An 18,374-nucleotide genomic window follows, 5' to 3' on the forward strand; every position below is an offset into this window, starting at 1 on the left:
TGTACCTGTGCCTGCTTCCTTCCCCCAAGAGCTTGCTTAGAGAACACGGTGGGAGAGAGGCCTCTGGCTATGAAGAGACAGACTGGGGAGACAGACTCACATTCTCTAAGATAAAGCTTTGTCTGCAAAGCATAGGACAGATTCACCTGCAGAGTTTCAGAGTCTGGTGTGGAAGAGGCAGAGCCTTTTAAACTCAAAGCAACCCTGAGGATATGTCATAAAGCTATTTTTTTAAACCCGCGATCATGAGTGATTCCTCTATCCCAAGAGGCCTTGCCACGTGTAATAACTAGGTTTAAGATGTCTTAAGGATTCTCGGCAGCAGCTCTGTACTGACTATTTAGATACATGGACAAGGAGTCGTCCAGAGGCTGTAGGACCCCGTGGTCCCAGCTCCACCCAGATGCCTGAATTCACTGAACAGTGTCCCTGCCAAATGGACTCTTAGTCCCTCAGGTTCTTTTCTCCTTCAGCTTGTTGGGTTTAACCAGTGTGCCAGACAAAAGACCAAAGGTCTGACGTTCCTGCCTCTTACACACACACACACACACACACACACACACACACACACATTCTACCTCATGTGACAGGAACCCCTCAAGTAACCTGTTTAATCATTAAACAGCTTTTAAAAGAAAATGCCAGAAAAATGTCTCCATGTGCCACCTGAGGCTCAGCAGGAGGTGCCTTTATGGGCTTTAGATCCAGAGCTTTCTGTGACTGGTGTGACTCTGTGACTCCCTTTCCCTTGGTGGTGGCTCTGGTGTGTGCCAGGCTTGTCAGTTTATACCCAAACTGTACTTATGATATTAAGATAATGTAGCTCAGCATGAAGTCACTGTGAAAAGGGTCCGAAGGACATGCTCAGCACAATGCTGTAGAGGAAAGTGCTGTGGAAGCCGAGTAGCATGTGACTTTACTAAATGTGGCAGGGAGGGTGCTAGCGGAGGTCACAAAGAGAGGCTGGTAGTCCTGGGCACGGAGCGTGTGGATTTTCCATCGGACATGGATTGGACCTAATGAGTGCTTAGGCAGGGTCTGTTCAGTAGGTAGCTGGAAGGCCAAGTCCGGCATGTTTTCATTAGACAACTTGCCTGCTCAAAAGAGCGTGGCAAGCATTTGTCTCTGCAGATGATTCTGAGGCTGTCCAGTGGGGAGTGCTGTGCCGAAAGGCCTCTTGATTAATCCTTGCTTTGTCTTCACACACAGAACCAAAATAGAAAAGGAGAAAAAGGAACATGCCAAGCTCCATGGGATGATTCGTACTGAAATAAGCGGGGCCGAGATTGCAGAGGAGATGGAAAAGGAAAGACGGTTCTTCCAGCTGCAGATGTGTGAGGTAAGGTGCGGTGAGAGGAAACCCACTGGGTGCAGGCCCGGCCACATGTGCACGCTTCCTCTCCACCAAGACCTGTGGCTCTGGTGACTGTACCGGCTAGGGTACCGGGCTGCAGTTCTGTACTAAAGGTTTGCTTTGTTAGAGGAGTGTTAGACAGCTTACTGCTGTGTGGGTTTAGGCCAATCTAACACCAACTTAGTAAAGGAAGAGGGGGGACTCGGAAGTTGAGAACACCAGCTGCTCAGCCCCGAGGACCTGACTGTGGATCCCTGCATCTAAGTCGGTCTACCAAATACCTGTAATTCTAGCTCCAAGGGATCTGACACCCTCTTCGGGCCTCCAGATAGACTTGCACGTATGAGAGTGTGTGCTTGTGCACACATATGCATATACACACAGACACAGATGAGAGTCCTTTTTCTGTTGTTTTTGTTTTTGTTTTGTTTTTGTTTTCTTAAGTAGAAGAGAGGACTTGAAGAATGTCCTCCTTGGCCTCCCATACTCTCTCACAGGAGTTGGCTAGAATACTTCTTTGATGTTTTTAAGATTTCTTAGTGCACCTGTGGACTTGGTGAAAGGGAGGAGTGAAGATTCAGCCAGAAAGCATTCGTGCAGCCCAGGACACCACAGCATCCTTGGTATCCAGTTCCCAGACATCCCCTGCCCTCAGGTTCTTGCTTCCCATGGCTTGCATCTTAGAGAAGGGCAGAAGGGGAGCTGACCCCAGCAGTCTTTACCAGGCTCACGGAGTACTGAGCACGAAGGCCTTTATGTTCCTGTGCTTCACTGTGAATGAAAATGGCCCCGTCTCTCCCTGGGCTCTGCACCAGCATCATCCCAGCCCATACCCTCTTCAACTGGGCATTGTTTTTAAAAAAAAAAAAGCCATTATAAACCCTCCTTTCTCTTCATCTCTGCACGATTTTCTGATGGTCTCTTAGAATAAGTTCCAGTAAGTAGAATTTCCGGGTCAAAGAGCATGCACATTTTAAGTCTTGGTTCATTGCCAAGCATTTTATTTAACAACTGTATCATTTTGGCCCATGACCAGACATCCAATCAACAGCAAATAACTATCAAGAAGGAAGGAGAAGGGGTACAGAGCTAAACAAAGAATTCTCAATTGAGGAATATCGAATGGCTGAGAAGCACCTAAGGAAATGCTTGACATCCCTAGTCATCAGGGAAATACAAATCAAAACAACCCTGAGATTCCACCTCACACCAGTCAGAATAGCTAAGATCAAAAACTCAGATGACAGCAGATGCTGGTGAGGATGCACACAGAAAGAAGAACACTCCTCCACTGTTGGTGGGGTTGTAAGCTGGCACAACCACTCTGGAAATCAATCTGGTACTTCCTCAGAAACTGGACATAGTACTGCCTGAAGACCCAGTTATTCCACTTTATACCCCAAAGATGTTCCAACATACAACAAAGACACATGCACCACCATGTTCATAGCAGCCTTATTTGTAATAGCCAGAAACTGGAAATAACCCAAATGTCCTTCAGTAGATGAATGGATACAGAAATTGTGGTATATTTACACAATAGAGTACTACTCAGCTATTAGAAACAATGACTTTATGAAATTCCTAGGAAAATGGATGTATCTAGGGAATATCATCCTGAATGAAGTAAGCCAGTCACAAAAGAACAGACATAATATGCAGTCACTGATACTAGCCCCAGAAAGCTCTGAATACCCAAGAAACAACTCACAGACCATATGAAACTCCAAAAAAAAAAAAAAAAAGAAAGGCCAAAAAGTGGAAGCCTCAGTTCTTCTTAGAAAAAAAAAAGAAGGAAGGATAAGAGAACACATAGGCAGGTTTTACAGAATTGGTCTTTATGGTCCAATTCTGGCTTCCTGTCCCCTCCCTGGCTTGCACAGCTGGTCTGGGAGAGTTCCTGGACTTGGGCTAATCCTGAGAGACAGCTCATGAGACCAGGTCAGGCTAGCAGGTCTTCCTAGGCCATCCTGGCTTAAAGATGAGGTACGCTCAGAATTCTTAGACCATAGCCTCACATGGGGCAAAGGGGTTTACAGAGCCCCTTTTCTATATACTTTTAGGAAGGGACAGGTGCATTTCATAATGCCTGCTAAGTGGCCCTTTCTTAGTGGATTCTCCAGGCTAGAAGTGACTTTGATACAATTTAATTTAAAACTCACCTTTTCAGCACGTGTATTTAAAAGAAGTGCATTGGGTTCAGCAACATGGTAATGAAGTCTCAGCTCCTGGACTGTAGAAGTTAGTATTGAATCAAAGAAAGGAACTTGAAGCTGGGAGAGGTGCCGTTGGTCTCAGGACAGCCAGGACTATACAGAAAGACAGTGCCTCAAATGAAACAAAAAGGGCCTGGGAAGAAGAGTGTGTGTGGGAAGATCCGAGCTAGTTAGAAACACCCATTTGTTCCAGGCATCCTCCCTCCACAAAACCAGAGTACGCCTATTTTGGCTGGATGTGGTAGAATATCCAGTTAGGGGATATAGTTCTTAAACACTGAAATACCTGGCTGTCATAACTATTGAGTCATGTATTCAGAAGGTAGCCAGCCTCGGACTACCATAAGCCCTAACTAGTCTACAAGTTGTTGAAGAAGTCAAGGGAGAGTAGGTCTGGAATGAAGGTACGGTGCAGTTGGTAGTGTGTTCTGCTCATAGTATACACGAGTCCCTGGGGTCAGGCTCCAGCCCCGAGTACGAGACAGGTGTGGTATTGCGGAATCAAGAAGATGAGAAAGTGAAGGCCCTCCTAGATTGTATGATGAACAAGTTCAAGGTTAGCCTAGGCTACTGGAGTTTCTGGTTCAAAAGACATCCCTGGTGTCTTCAGAAGCTCATGGTAAGCTCTGCCTGTTCTTCTCTCAACATCCTTTCCTTACCTCCCACAGTACCTGCTGAAGGTCAATGAAATCAAGGTGAAGAAGGGAGTGGACTTGCTTCAGAATCTGATCAAGTACTTCCACGCCCAGTGCAAGTAAGTGGCCCTTCTTTACGGAGTCTTTTCTACTGTTGCTCAACGGACAGCAGCTCTGAGGGTGTAAACATTCACTTGGAAATGACCATGGCATGGCTGAGGATAGAGCTCTTGGCTTAGCATGTGTGGGGCCCAAGCTCAATCCCCAGAACTGCAAAGAAAAGAGAAAGAAGAAATGATCACAGGTGGGGACTGGTAACATAGCTGTGTTTGTACAGTGCTTACCAGCATGTGGGGGTCGGGAGTGGATATGGTGGGGGCGGGGAGGTGTCTTGGGTTTAATTCTCACACTACATAAACCAATGTGATGGCACGCACCCATAGTCCAGGTGCTCTTAGGAGGTAGAGGCAGAGGTGGCAGAGGTTTAAGGTTATCCTTGACAATATAGAGACCAGCCTGGGCTACATGAGACCCTGTCAATGGATGAATGAATTTGGATGAATGAATGAATGAATGAATGAATGAATGAATGACCATTGAAGGAAAGAAGTGGTCAGGATGCAACATAGATGTACCTTGGCCTTGTAGAGGGATGGAAGTCAGAGACACAAGACCACATTGCATGACTTCATTTGCCAAGTCAGGGGCTAAAGCACATTTATAGAGAGAAAGCAGCTTAGCAGTTACCATAGAAAAGGAAGAGATGGGACCTGACTGTTCGTGGGTGCACATCTTTGCCTTTGGTGACAGAAACGTTCTGAAATTGTGCTGGTTGTTTGGCCCTGTCAGTATTCTGAGACTCACTGCCACTTTGAAAAGTAACCACTTTGAAAGAACCGTCTTATGGCTTGAGACTTGTGTCTCAATAAAAAATAAAAGCATTTATACAGTGTTTAAAAATTGACAGTAATTATCCTATACATTTTTTTCTTGATGACTTAAGATTTGTTGTTTTTGAAAGAGTAGAGAAATGGTGTTAATTTGATGTATTATATTATCATGTTAAGGCAGTATTTTCAGAAACTGCTGGATCTAGAAAGTCAATAGGAAAGAAATAAATACTTCATTTAGTTCTGGATACTTAGCTTTGCTCCCTGGATTCAGCCCTCCAGATGTTTCTGTTTCTGTCCTAGGCCCCTGAGCACTGGTGTAAGTACACATCCATGATGGAGTTCCTGCTGTGTTAGGCTTTATGCAAGGTGCTGAGCTGAAGGGATGCGGTTGGGGAGATGGACTTAGGAACTGAGTGTTTGCCAAATGTTCTGAAACCTAGAGAGATGGCTCAGCTGCTAAGAGTACTGGCTGCTCTTCCAGGGGACTCCGGTTGGACTGCTAGTGCCTACGTAACAGCTCACAACCATCTATAACTCCAGTTTCGGGGGATCCAACTCTTCTGACCTCCGAGGACTCCTGCAGGCGTGTGGTATACATACATACACTCGGGTACACACATGTACATATAAAGCTAAAAAGAGTAGCCTCAGACAGTGGACTGAAATGAAGTAGCCTGTCTGGATTAGTCACAGCTGGAGTGGAGCGTATGAAGTCTGAAGTTGCCACACCCATTTGTTTACCTCCCCCTGAATGGGCTTTGCCTGGGGCTGGTGTCACTGCCCATACCTTGTTTCTTTCCTAGAATGTCAGCAGAAGTCACTTGGTTTGTCCTGGGACTCAGTCCTGGCAGCAGCCCTCTGTGTACCTCGCAGATGGCTCTTCATTCATTCCCATGTCTAGGGGTGCTACATGGACCAGCCACATATGTGCAGCAGGCTTGTGCGCTCACCCCAGTCTGGCTGTGGTGACATCGCCTCCCTGCAGTTATGAAGGGGGGGATGTGCTGGGGAAGACTGGCCCAGAGTGAAGAGGACCTGGAATTTCTAGAATTTTGAAGGTGGTTTCCCTGACAGACTGAAAGAAATGAGTGCTGAGCTGCTGAGCAGATCCGCTGCTCTGCCCTCCCTGTAACCCGGCTGCCGGCAGGCTACGTAGGAAGTGGGTTGCTTCCTTGCCGGCTTTTTATTTTTAGGAAGAAGTTATTCTCAGATTTCCTTTTTCTTCTTTATTTTGCACAAACTATCAGTTGGGTAGCAACAGGCCACTTGTGGAAAGTGAATTACTTGGCCTTTTATGGCCAGGAGCTCAATAACGTTGTAAAATATGAATCTTTCTGCTTCCTCCTTGGATGAGTGCTAGTGTGTGGGAGTGCGGGGTGCCATGTCCTCACATTTGATAATTCATACTTGGGGAGGTAAACCAAAGCCCAAGTGGCTTGGCTCTCAGACCCTGTGAACCTGAGGCCGAATGTGCATTCCCTCTGCAGGTAGCCTGGTCCCTAGCCTCACAGCTTCCATACCACAGCTGTCTTGCGTGAGCGTGAGAAGCCTCTGTGTGGTATCCGGCTCCTCGGGACGACTTCCATGCGCCTTACTTAATTTTGCTTCTTAAATTCATTTTTGCTGGTTACATTTTTGTAGCAGCTCTTTGAAGTATTTAGAAGAAGACGTCGTGGCTTTTCATTTCGTGTAAAGATAGCACTTGCATCCCTGGAACAGCTGAAGGGGTAGGGTGCTGTTTTGTAATGGGATCTAGAAGTAGGGCAGCCTTTGAAACTGCTATAGAAGCAGTCACTCTCAGGTGGAAGGGTGTGTTAACTTGCCCTGCACTTTGAGTCCTTACTGCTCAGAGCCGTAATGGCCAGCTGTACGTGATGGAATTCAGAGATTGCATAGATGAGACTTGGGAACCGGAGCTCTGGAGGGGTTCACTTTTGTGCCAGGAAAGGTTGGGTGCTACAGGCAGATCCTCAACAGATGAGGTACCCCTCTGGGGTGATGGTAGTGTGAGCGTGAAAGGCTTGGTATACAGTGTGTAAGGTCCTGGAGAGGACCAAAGATTGCATCTAAATAGTTCTATCTCCAGGGCTTGAAAGTCTGGTTGAACCGGATAGAACGTGTCTAATAGGCCAGAGAACAAAGTCCAACTTGATCACACTGATGATAAAAAGCTCTCTGACCGGAGGAAAATGCTTGACTAGGAAGAACTCTAATAGGCTTTGGGGGAATATTCACAGGGACATGCACCTATGAGTATCCCGGTGACACAGAGGTCACCAAAGCGGCCAACCTGAGAGCCTCTGTACTTTGAAGGTGCTGTCCAGGCATGGCATCCTCCACTAAGGGATGGGAGTTCTGAAGAGGTGGGAGTGGGCATTATATCAAGGCTGTGACAAAGATGAGATCTACATTTTTAACCCAAGTTTTTATCACTCTCTGAGTGCACTCTCTGGGAAACGTGTATATGTGAGAGCCAGGTCCCTAAGCCCTTGGCTACACACTTGCTCTCTCCACCTACCTCAGGGAGAGTTGCCAAGCCCCAGAGGTACCTAGAGCTGTGCACCTGTTCCCTCCCCAGTCACTACTGCCTTCGTATGCAGTCAGACTTTCTGCTTTTTCTATATTTGCATTCTCTGTCTCTTTCTCTCTTATGGCCTAGCTACATTGCCAGAATTTAGAGGTGCTGAGGAAATCATTACATAAAGAAAAACTTTAACCACAGGGATCACATGAGTTCACAATGGGAGTAAACCCAGTTGTAACTGTAACTTCATAGTTCTTCAAGATTTCCTTGTCAATTTAGGGGGCCCAGAGAGGCAGGGGACCTGGCATTTTTGCCCTTACTCTGGCCACAAACACCTGGACAAATCCTACACTGACACAGGAACTGAATTGCTAATCCAGAAGTACAGTCTGTTTAAAAAAGAAATACCAGATAAATCAAGAATGTACAGTAACCTTGTGCATCTATCTAAGGAGTGAGGTAAGAACACTCTAGCAACCTCACATCAGTGTGTCCTGAGCTTGCTGTTGTAACCCATAGCCCACTTTGTATGTGTGTGTGTGTGTGTATGTGTGTGTGTGTATGCACGTATGTGTGTGCATATGTGCGTGTGTGTATGCATGTGTGTGCATGCTTGTGTGGGTATGAATGTGTGTATGTGTGTATGCATGTATGTGTGTATGTGTATGCATGTATGTATATATATGTATGTGTGTATGCATGTGTGTGGGTGTGTGTGTATCCCATCACTAAGTTGAGTTACAGGCTACATTGTTTTTTTCATGACCCTTTGTTTTGTGGCACACAGTATAAAAGATTGTCATGGGACCACTGGTGAATTTACAAGGAATAAAGAAAAATCACCCACGGGAATATTATATGTTAGACCCAGGTCATTTTCTTCTTAACCCAGAATTTTTGTCATTTATTCTTGAATTTATGTGTGTGTGTAGGTATGCGATGCATGCATGTCATAGGGTGACCCCGAGGTCAGAAGACCACTCTGGGAACCCACCCTCTCCTTCAGTAGTCTTTCTTTTTCTGCCACTGTGTGTTTTCTGGGCCAGTTTTCAGGGTCTTCACCTCTGTTCTCACAGTAGGAGCGCTGGGATTAGAATGCACATAATGTAAATGTGTAAGTTTCCCAGGAGTGATTGAGTTCTGGTTGTCCAGACTTATAAAACAACAGAATTTCCCCAAGCCCAGCAGGGTGTCTTACTTACCTTCCTTATGATAAAATAGCCCATAAAAGCCTGTTAAGGAAGAGAGGTTAAGGAAGGATGCTCCCAGTGTGTGTAGGTGTCCTACCAAAGGGGAGGTCACAGTAACCTGTGAAATAGCTGGTCACATCAGAAAACAGAGGAAGGAGTGCTGACCTTTGGCTTTCTGCCTCCTTTTTATTCAGTCTGGGACCCCAGCTCATGGGATGGTGTTCCCAGGGCTCACACTGGTCTTTCTTGCTTCCTCTCTGGAAATGCCCTTGCACACAAGACCCAGATGTGAGTCTCTTAGGTCCTAAATCCAATCAGGTTGATGTGAGAGCGACCAGAATGCTTTGGGGCTGTGCTGAAGACCAGCAGCTTTGCATCATTTCCTGAGTTCTTTGTCTAAGTGACCTTACAGCCATCGGCCCCTATCTTTAGGAGGTTTCTTTTACTTTCTCCTTTAAACTCCATCGTGTTTTCCCACTGTGCGGACAGAGCCTGGTCATTCATGTGTGTCAAAGTTGCCTGGTGTCTCTCCTGTACTCCTTCCCACCTAAGTGTTTCCTGTTGGGAAAAGTCTCTAGTACACACTCTTGTCTGTACCCCATGGCGTTTTGGCCTCAAAGCCCTCGCTGCCACTGTCAGGAGTCTAGTTTCCATTTATTAGCTGGAAAAATCAGGTCTCCCGTTATGTGGGTCAAAAAAAAAAAAAAAAAAAAAAAAAGTCACAAATGCTCAGGCTTAGAGTTTCTTTTCTGTTCATTTACAGTTTTGTCATTTTATTCTGGTTTTTCGGGATCGTTTCTATTCCTCCAGGGATCACTCCTGGCCAGCCGCCTTCCCTTGAGCAGTCTTGTCTCTAACAGCCTTTTCCCTGTGACATGCTGTGACATGCAGTCTCTGCTTTTTCTTTCCCCCCAGTTTTTTCCAGGACGGATTGAAAGCAGTAGAAAGCCTGAAGCCTTCCATCGAGACTCTCTCCACGGACCTCCACACTGTGAGTAGGCGCCTCTGTGCCGTTTAACCGCCCTGTCAGCCGGTAGCACACTCAGGCCCAGTTCGGCAACCTTGTGCATGCACGCGGCGCTGTCACGAACGACTGGTGGTCCCGGAGCGGTGCTGAGGGACGGTGTGAACAGGCCACCCTCATACATGCTCACATGTGGCAGCACCACAGTCTGCAACATCTAAGGTGCGCCCCACCCCCCCACCCCCGTTTTACTTTCCTCTGCTTTGCTTGCTTTTCAAAGATCAAACAAGCCCAGGACGAAGAGAGAAGGCAGCTGATACAACTTCGAGACATTTTGAAATCAGCATTGCAGGTTGAACAGAAAGAGGTGAGGGGATTTAAGATTGAAGGGTCAAAGTCTCCGCCCACCTAGCCTCCAACTCCCTCCCGCCTCCACCAATGCCTTAGAGGTTTCGGGCTGAGGGATATGACATCTGTATTTATCAGGGGCTCACAGGACCATGTCTGTCAGCCCTGAGATGTCTTTTGTGTTTTTAAATTTTGTAAGGGTGTCTGTTTTAAGGTAGTTATTTCTAGGGGCAGCAACTACTGTGGGCCTGAGTGGCCAGGTGTGGTGCTTTCTTGCTCTGTCAGTTCCTGGTAGTTTCGTTTATCTCATGTGTGCCCTGAGTTCTATCCCTAGACTCTGTGATCCCCCTGTTGCACTGTGTGTGAACTCTTCCCCCATGTGAACTTTACCTTGTGTGAACTCCATTGTGTGAACTTTCTCTGGTCTCTGGAGTAGGGACGGAACAGAGTCACTTAAAGCCCAAGAGTTCTATCTGTGAGGAATTAGGCTGGGCATAGGGCACATACTTGTTGTAATCCCAGCACTTGGAAGGCTGAGGCAAGAGGACCACCATGAGTTGGAGGCCAGCTGGTGTTGCGTAGTGACTTCCAGGCCAGAGTGAACTATATAATGATGTCTTGTATAAAAATGAAGGGAGGAAGAGAGCCAGGACGATGGCATAGAGGGCGAAGGTGCTCAGTGCACAAATCTGATACCTGAGTTCAGTTCCCAGATGCTGCCATGGAAGGAGAGAGCCAAGTCCTGCAGACACCTGTCACGCACTTGCACGGCCACTCTCACAGACACACGCATGCGCACACACACGCACACACACACACTAACAACAGTGCTCTTTTAAAGAGGAGAATGAACTGTGGCTCCACTGGAGACCATACATCTGTGGTTCTTCTTGGTTGTTCCTTTGGTATGGTGATATCTATGTGTCCTTCACTCGTCACCAAGGTATAACAATGTAGTTTTGGTATTAAAATGAATAGCGTTGTCTCTACTCCACTTAGCCCTCAACTGATAGGCTCAAATGATCCTCCTGCCTCAGCCTCTGAGTACTGGGATGTAATGACAATTTAACGTAAATCCTCTTCTCTCTCAGTAAATTTATGTCTCTACTTAACAAAACACAGTTCTTAGACTGTAACTGAATCTTGTTGTTTTTCTCCTAAATGCATTTACCTTTTGTGACCGAAGTCTAGGAGAGTAAGTACCCAGTATTTTCACAAATTTGCAGAGTTTTGCATGTTTTGTTCATAGCTGTTTCGCCATACATCTTAATGGCTGGTTCATTTCAGCTTTTAATGTCTCCACTTTCACTGCTGTAGATGATTTTACTGTAAGAATGCTAGAATTTGGATGCATAAGACAAGGGTAATGGGGGCTGGAGAGATGGCTCAGTGGTTAAGAGCACTGATTGCTCTCTCAAAGGCACTGAGTTCAAATCCCAGCAACCACATGGTAGCTTACAACCATCTGTAATGGGATCTGATGTCTTCTTCTGGTATCTGAAGACAGCTACAGTGTACTTATATATAATAAATAAATAAATCTTAAAAAGACAAGGGTAATGGAAAATTCCCAAATTTAGATTAGACTTCTACTGCCACACTTTTCTGAGAATGGAACCACTCAGCCCTCCCTGAAGAGCTGAATTCTGCAAGCCCTTTTAGTCCATCCCAAGCCCTGTCTCAGCAGGACTGCCTCTAAGCACCTTCTTCATAATGCTGCTTTGCTAGAGATTGCTCACAGCATGGTGACCTTGTCCTAGTTCAGAAAGTGCAAGTCTTGTGATTGGACCACAGCCTCACAAGAAATAGAAGAGGCAGGCCACATGTCATCGAGGTGGCTGCTCCTTAGAGCACCAGAGTGAAGGGTGGAGAGCTGTTTTTGTCTGAGGAGGCTCTAGCCCAGGAAGAAATGACGTAGTTTATGAGGCATGGCTGAGTTGGCAGCCACTGCGGCACAGAGACTGATGGGTCAGGCTGTGCAGAGTTTGAGGTCTGAGGAAATTGAAATTGGCTTCACTAGAGAGTGTTATTGACAGGGACTAATTCATTTCTTCAGCCATGGAACTTCTAGATAAAGTAGTGAACCAGAGAGGCCATGTCTGCGCTCAGCTATAATGAACAACTCCGCAGCTTTCCATCACTAATGCATCTTGCTACACTTCGGTCCTCCCTGCTTCAGTCCTCCCTGCTAGCCTCTTCTCTCCCCTATAACTTGTTTCTTCTTCTTAGAGAGAGAGAGAGAGAGAGAGAGAGAGAGAGAGAGAGAGAGAGAGAGAGAGAGAGAGAGAGAGAGAGAGAGAAGAAGCAATTTATTTATTTTATGTATGTAAGTACACTGTCACTGTCTTTAGACACACCAGAAGAGGGCATTGGATCCCATTATAGATGGTTGTGAGTCTGTGGTTTCTGGGAATTGAATCTAGAACTTCTGGAAGAGCAGTCAGTTCTCTTAACTGCTGAGGCATCTCTTGCTCAAGTCTGCCCTCTTATTATAGCCCCAGGACTCATGGGCTGTTTGGCTTCCCAGTCATAGGTCATACCTACATCACTTTTCCTCTACTAGCCCCACCTCCCTGCCCCAGTGTGAGCATTACAAGTGTGTACCACACCCAGCTCAAATGAGTCTTTGATGGGCTTAATTTTAGTCTCCCATAAAGAGTCTTGAGCAAGGCAGTATTTCTCCTTTCCCCTACACCGTGTTTATCCCTTACAGTGTAGAAAGCTAGGTTTGTTCTAGATATTCTGAGACTTTAAAGTACTTACTGTCCTTTAGGGGGAGTGTGAGACCTGAGGCTACCCCCCCCCCCCCGGAGGAGTATAAAGTTGGCACCCAGGCATTCATGGGTCTGGTATCAGGTCTACAGTATTACACATAAGCAGTAATGAATGAATGAGTAAATAATGAATCCCCAAAGTCATCCAGCAGTTCAGTAGCTCTGCATCAAAATCCCAGCTGCCTTTTTGCAGAAATTGACAAGCTGACTCTGAAATTTATATGGAGATGCAGAAGGATTCAGAATATCCAAAGCAATCATGAAAGAGCAAGGTTGGAAATCTCACATGTCCCGACATCAGTACTGACCACAAAGCTGTAGCAACTGCAGCGCTGTGGTGTGTTGGAATGTGGATGGGTGTGCAGAGGGATGACCATACGTTTATGGTCAGTCGACTCCACACCCGTGTTCCGGGACTGTGGGAAGAGAGAGACATCTGTGTCCATACCGGAAATGGAGGGAAGTTGAAACCCCGCCTCCCATCATAACCTTAAATTAACTCAAAGAGAGTTGTGAAACTCCCAAAAAGACTTATTTATAGCTGCGACCTTCGTGATCTTAAATTAGGTGGTGGTTTCTTGTATGTAAGTGTATGTGTGTATGACCCCTAAAGCACAAATTACAAAAATATTCCAGACTGGGAAGAGTCCACGAGGTTTGCTGTCGCTTGAAGCCAGTGGGCTACTATGAGTCCAGTAAGTTTCCTCTTCTACCTCCTGGCTCAGTGCACATCTCATCTTCCCTGAGTCAGTCCCACTCTGTTTTCTGACCCCCCCCCCCCCTTTGAATAGCTTTTTAAAAACAATAAAAACAAAACCTTTGAGAGATTATTCCAGGCTCTTCCTGCAGCATGCATTTTGGGTCCCTCAGTTCTTGGGTATTTTTAATTCCTTGTTGAGTTTGGGTTATGTTGACCGTCATATATCAGTTCCTTCATTGTCTAGCCACTGCCTTTGCTTTCTTGGGAATGATCTGCTGCTTGACACCTGGAAGCAGCTGGCCCTAGTCTCTGGTGACTTCCAGTGTGGCTTGATGGGAGGAGTGGTGGCAGCTGCCTAGCTGTGAGCTGTTAGACTCATCCAGGGCTCTGGAGAATTCTCATTGGTTCTCCCTCTGAGAAACTCAAGTACTAGAGTCTGTCATCGGGTGGATGCCCACTGTGCGTCTCAGCTGTGCCCATGGATGGCCTCTGTTCTTGAGGCAGGCTTGGTCAGTGTTGGAGCAATTAGGAGCAGTGCCACCCACCTCTCACATGGCTGTGTTCACACCATGAGGCTGATAGGGCAAGCAGGGGAATATTTGACCAGTGCTGTTACGTACCAAGTGTTTACATATGTGACGGTATCCATCCTTAGCACAGTTACAGCCTTATCGAGTGATTTCCTGTTGTCTAAGAAAGAAACTGAGGTAGAAAGGCCAGATAGCCTTCTTTTTCTTTTTGCCCATGTGGCACGCAGTGATCTTTCTCAGTACACCTCAGAACCTTCCTTCTCAAGGCTTCACCACCACAGGATCCCCCAGCCATTGTCAGGGTCCACATTAAAATCCAGTACTTCCAAGGTGGCCCATTGAAGCTAGTTTATAAGTACCGATGGTTTAGGAGGAAGGTGGAAATGCTGGGATGGAATTCAGGGTCGACCACATGTGAGGTAATATTCTAACACTCAGCTCTCCGACACCACACTAGGAATACTGGTTTTTGACATTTCCTTTTACAGCCTGATAAATGGTGTATATGGGGGGGTTAATAATAATAATAATAATAATGATAATTTAGGCTTATGTTTCTTTTTATGTAGTACTTTTTTTTTTTTAAATTGGGACTTAAACAAGACACATTAAAAAGCAGTTTCTTGACCACATTTCAGGACTCACAACTTCGCCAAAGTACAGCGTACAGCTTACATCAACCTCAGGGAAACAAGGAGCACGGGACAGAGAGGAACGGAAACCTCTACAAGAAGAGTGACGGGTAAGTGGCTCGCTGGCCATTTGCCGAGCTGGAAGGTGCAGTGGTTATCTCCTGAGTCCTATCTGTCTCCGGTGTTCTTGTCTGAACTCGCCCGGTCTCCCTCTTCTCCTTTAGGATCCGGAAAGTGTGGCAGAAGAGGAAGTGTTCCGTTAAAAATGGCTTCCTCACCATATCCCACGGCACTGTGAGTACCCTTTAATCAGCACTCTCGCCCGGGGGTGGTTGCTGAAGTCTGTTCTGTGCATGCTGCTCCAGTGAGGACCTCTGAAGGTGTTTCCCCGTTAAGAAGCTTGTGCCCTTTCCTGTGTGGGGAGCACCTGCACCCTGGGCATCTTGGTCACATGCAGCCCGGTCACTGTCCATGGCATCACCAAATCAGTCACTCAACCCACTTCTCTTTTGTAGCCTTTGACTTCCAGAAACTGCCAAGCCTGCTCCCCCAGCTAACTTTATCCTGGAAATCCTCCATAGTTACAGAGCCTTCTGCTGTCTCATTAAAGGAATAATCTTTCTAATCATCAGAGTTTGGGGAACCAAATCTAGAGGGAAAGGGAATTCTATATCTGTCTGTCTTATAGAAATTTCGTATACTGTGCCCAGCCTTAATTAAGTTTTCCTCCCTTTCTTCCTGTTTATTAAAGCTTGTTCCACATGGTAGAGCCCTGTCTGGGCTTATGTGAGCATCAGATCACTTTCCAGTTTACTTTTCAGAGATTGGGGACACTGTCACAGTCCTTTACTCCCCCACGGGGTGTGACTGGGGCTGGTTGGGATGGTCAAGGCCAAGTTGGCCGCCCCTTTGTTGAATGCAGATGTATAATGCATAATATATAATATATATGTATAATGTATAATGTATAATACAGTCTCATACTGCATAGGTATCTTGGTCATGAGGGTGGACAGTAATTTGAGCCTTTCTCTCAGACTTCCTTTCCCCATCCCATAGTCCCCTTAAGAGGCATAACTGGGCAGAAGCACAGATGGGTTTCTTGGACCCAGTAGAAAGGATGTCACTTAAGATAGGGTCCTAAGGTTGAAGGATCTGAAAGGGTCTGCAAACCCACCACAGCTCCCAGGGACTAAAACATCAACCAATGAGTTTGCATGGAGAGACCCATGGCCCAGGTGCATATGCAGCAGAGGACAGCATTCTCTGGCATCAATGGGCCTTTGGTCCAGTGAAAACTTGTTTTCCCAGTGTAGGGGAAACACCAAGGTTCAGAGGTGGGAGAGGGTGGTTGGGAGAGGGAGCACCTTCATGGAAGCAATGGGAGGGGGGCATGAAATTGGGGGAAGAGGATAACATCTGAAATGTAAATGCAGAGAATATCCAGTTTGTTCATGGAAACAAAGATGTTGCTGTGGGAGTTTAGGGACAATTGTCCCCTTCAATTTGACTATTCCATAGCAAGCATTGACAATGGAAGGATTGTCCCCTTCAATTTGATGATACGTAGCAAGCATTGACCTGGTCTCTGCCACCTCTACCCAGAGCACTGACTCGGGGGTGTGTAGATCATCCATCTTCCCATAACCCAACTGCTCCCCACTCTAAGCCTTCCACTGAGGATCCTGCTGTTCTCACCATACAGCAGATGCACAGGAATGACGGGGCATGACTGTGTCACACTAGGAGAGGTTTAACTATGTGTGCGTCCTCTAGATGCAGGCCTTCAGGCCAGGAAGACGGCTGGATTTCCCTGACAGGTCTCATGCTCTCTGGTGTGGTTTGTTTTAGCTCAGGCATGCACTGCCTCAGTGCAGTGGTCATTGTAAAGGAAAAGCCACGTTTCCTTTCTTGTAGATAGAACTCCCGTGTCACAAGGTATATCTGCTTTCTTGGGGTCCCTGAAGTGCAGGCCCTCCACTTACTTAAATCAGCAGCAGGGCTCTGATCCCTTGGACATGCCTGGGGACTCCTTGCTGGCGTTGTAAGTGGCTTCAAGTGCATTCCGGAGTTCCAGCTGGCTCTCCAAAGGCATAATAAAAAATGCTTTAAATTTTGATGAGTTGCCCCAGTTTTGGGGCAGACAGTAGTTATAATTATCTTCACCAGGTTGCTGATGGCTCTTCTTACACAGTGGCTATATATTTCTAAAAGCTATGTGCTGTGAGTTGAACCCTCTCAAGGAGCCTCCACTTGGCATCCTCTGGCTACTTCCGCCTCTACCTAACTGCCCCAGAGGAGCCTGTCTAGCTTGTTTTTCGGTTTCTCTTCAGTTACAAAGCGTTTTTTCTCTTACTGTGGGTTATTCTGCATGCCCTGGTAGTCTGGATTCCAAATGGCTCTCCATGTCCCTGTGCCATGCAAATGTATTGCACAAGTGAATGATCCAGGCTGGGAGTGAGGACTGGGGGTTCATTGTTTGAGTATGTGGGTTTTTATCTGGTTCCTGTGTAGCTTGCCCATTTGCTAGTAGTTCCTGACTCTGTTTCATTACCAGCAGGAAAAGGGGACAGATTTCCAGGAAGCAGGAAGAGCAGTTCCTGGCACACAGCTGGAATGGGGTCTGTGGGAAGTGTAAGCTCCTAGGGCATACTTGCACTGTGGGAAGACATACCCTTCAGGAAGTGAAATTGCTAGTTGGGAACTTGCTGCATAGACCAGGGTAGCCTTAAACTCACAGAGGTCCATCTGTTTCTGCATCTCCAGTGCTGGGATTAAAGGCTTGTGCCACCACACCTCTTTATTCCCACAGAGGAGTACAGGTACCATCTAGGATGGGTATAGGGAGAGCCTGCATAGATACTTCCACAATAGGTTTGTTTCTGGCATTGGGAAGGTCATTCTTGGGATGAGAGTTCTTATAGGGGTCTTCTTGACTGAATTCACAATATTGCCATCCTACAAAGACCTGAGTGTTGCATTGTGCTGGAACAGTTGCCTGCTGCTTAAGAGGGCCCAATATCTTAAATGTATGTATGTATGTATGTATGTATGTATGTATGTATATGTATTTCTAAGACAAGGTCTCACTATATAACTCTGGCTAGTTGGAAACTCAGTGTATAGATGAGGGTAGCCTTGAACTCACGGAGGTCCATCTGTTTCTGCATCTCGAGTGCTGGGATTAAAAGCTTGTGCCACCAGACCCGGCAAGCCCAACATTTTAAAGAGTAATTGTTATTCAGTTGGAAGGAAGAATACAAGTTTGTGTTTTAACTCGTTTTAAGGACTGGAGAGACTGGTAAGTGATAGGCTGCTGTCGTATGTGTATGGGGCCAGGGTTAAATCCCTATGGCTTCAATCAATTAGGCAATCAGTCAATCAATCAATCAATGCCTTTTAAAAGCCTGGGTGTTTATTACAAAGTAGAATGGCTCGATCAAGTCAGAGAATCACTAATAGCCTGTAACCCTCATGCTGCATGCTCTAAGTCTGGTAGCATCTTCCTGGTTGCTAGTTTCCTCCTAACCCCAGGCTGCCTTGGGAAGGAGACAGCACTGCTCTCTGGCTAAATTGAATAGTGACTTTTTCCCCCCGAAATGGCAGCAAGGAGG

General features: G+C 46.3%; 1 protein-coding gene across 2 annotated transcripts in view; it reads left to right on the top strand.

Moving 5' to 3' along the window:
- The window catches only part of ASAP2 (ArfGAP with SH3 domain, ankyrin repeat and PH domain 2), a 156,162-nt gene that overhangs the window by 93,309 nt on the left and 44,479 nt on the right, over positions 1 to 18,374 (top strand). For both annotated transcript variants that reach the window (XM_080938356.1, XM_080938357.1), the window contains exons 6-11: positions 1,210 to 1,339; positions 4,239 to 4,324; positions 9,728 to 9,803; positions 10,057 to 10,143; positions 14,767 to 14,870; positions 14,985 to 15,054. In XM_080938356.1, coding sequence (XP_080794482.1) covers positions 1,210 to 1,339; positions 4,239 to 4,324; positions 9,728 to 9,803; positions 10,057 to 10,143; positions 14,767 to 14,870; positions 14,985 to 15,054 — 553 coding nt within the window. The remainder of the gene's footprint in view (positions 1 to 1,209; positions 1,340 to 4,238; positions 4,325 to 9,727; positions 9,804 to 10,056; positions 10,144 to 14,766; positions 14,871 to 14,984; positions 15,055 to 18,374) is intronic.

Source organism: Micromys minutus (assembly GCF_963924665.1).
Source record: "Micromys minutus genome assembly, chromosome: 1".
NCBI classification, from domain to species: Eukaryota; Metazoa; Chordata; class Mammalia; order Rodentia; family Muridae; genus Micromys; species Micromys minutus.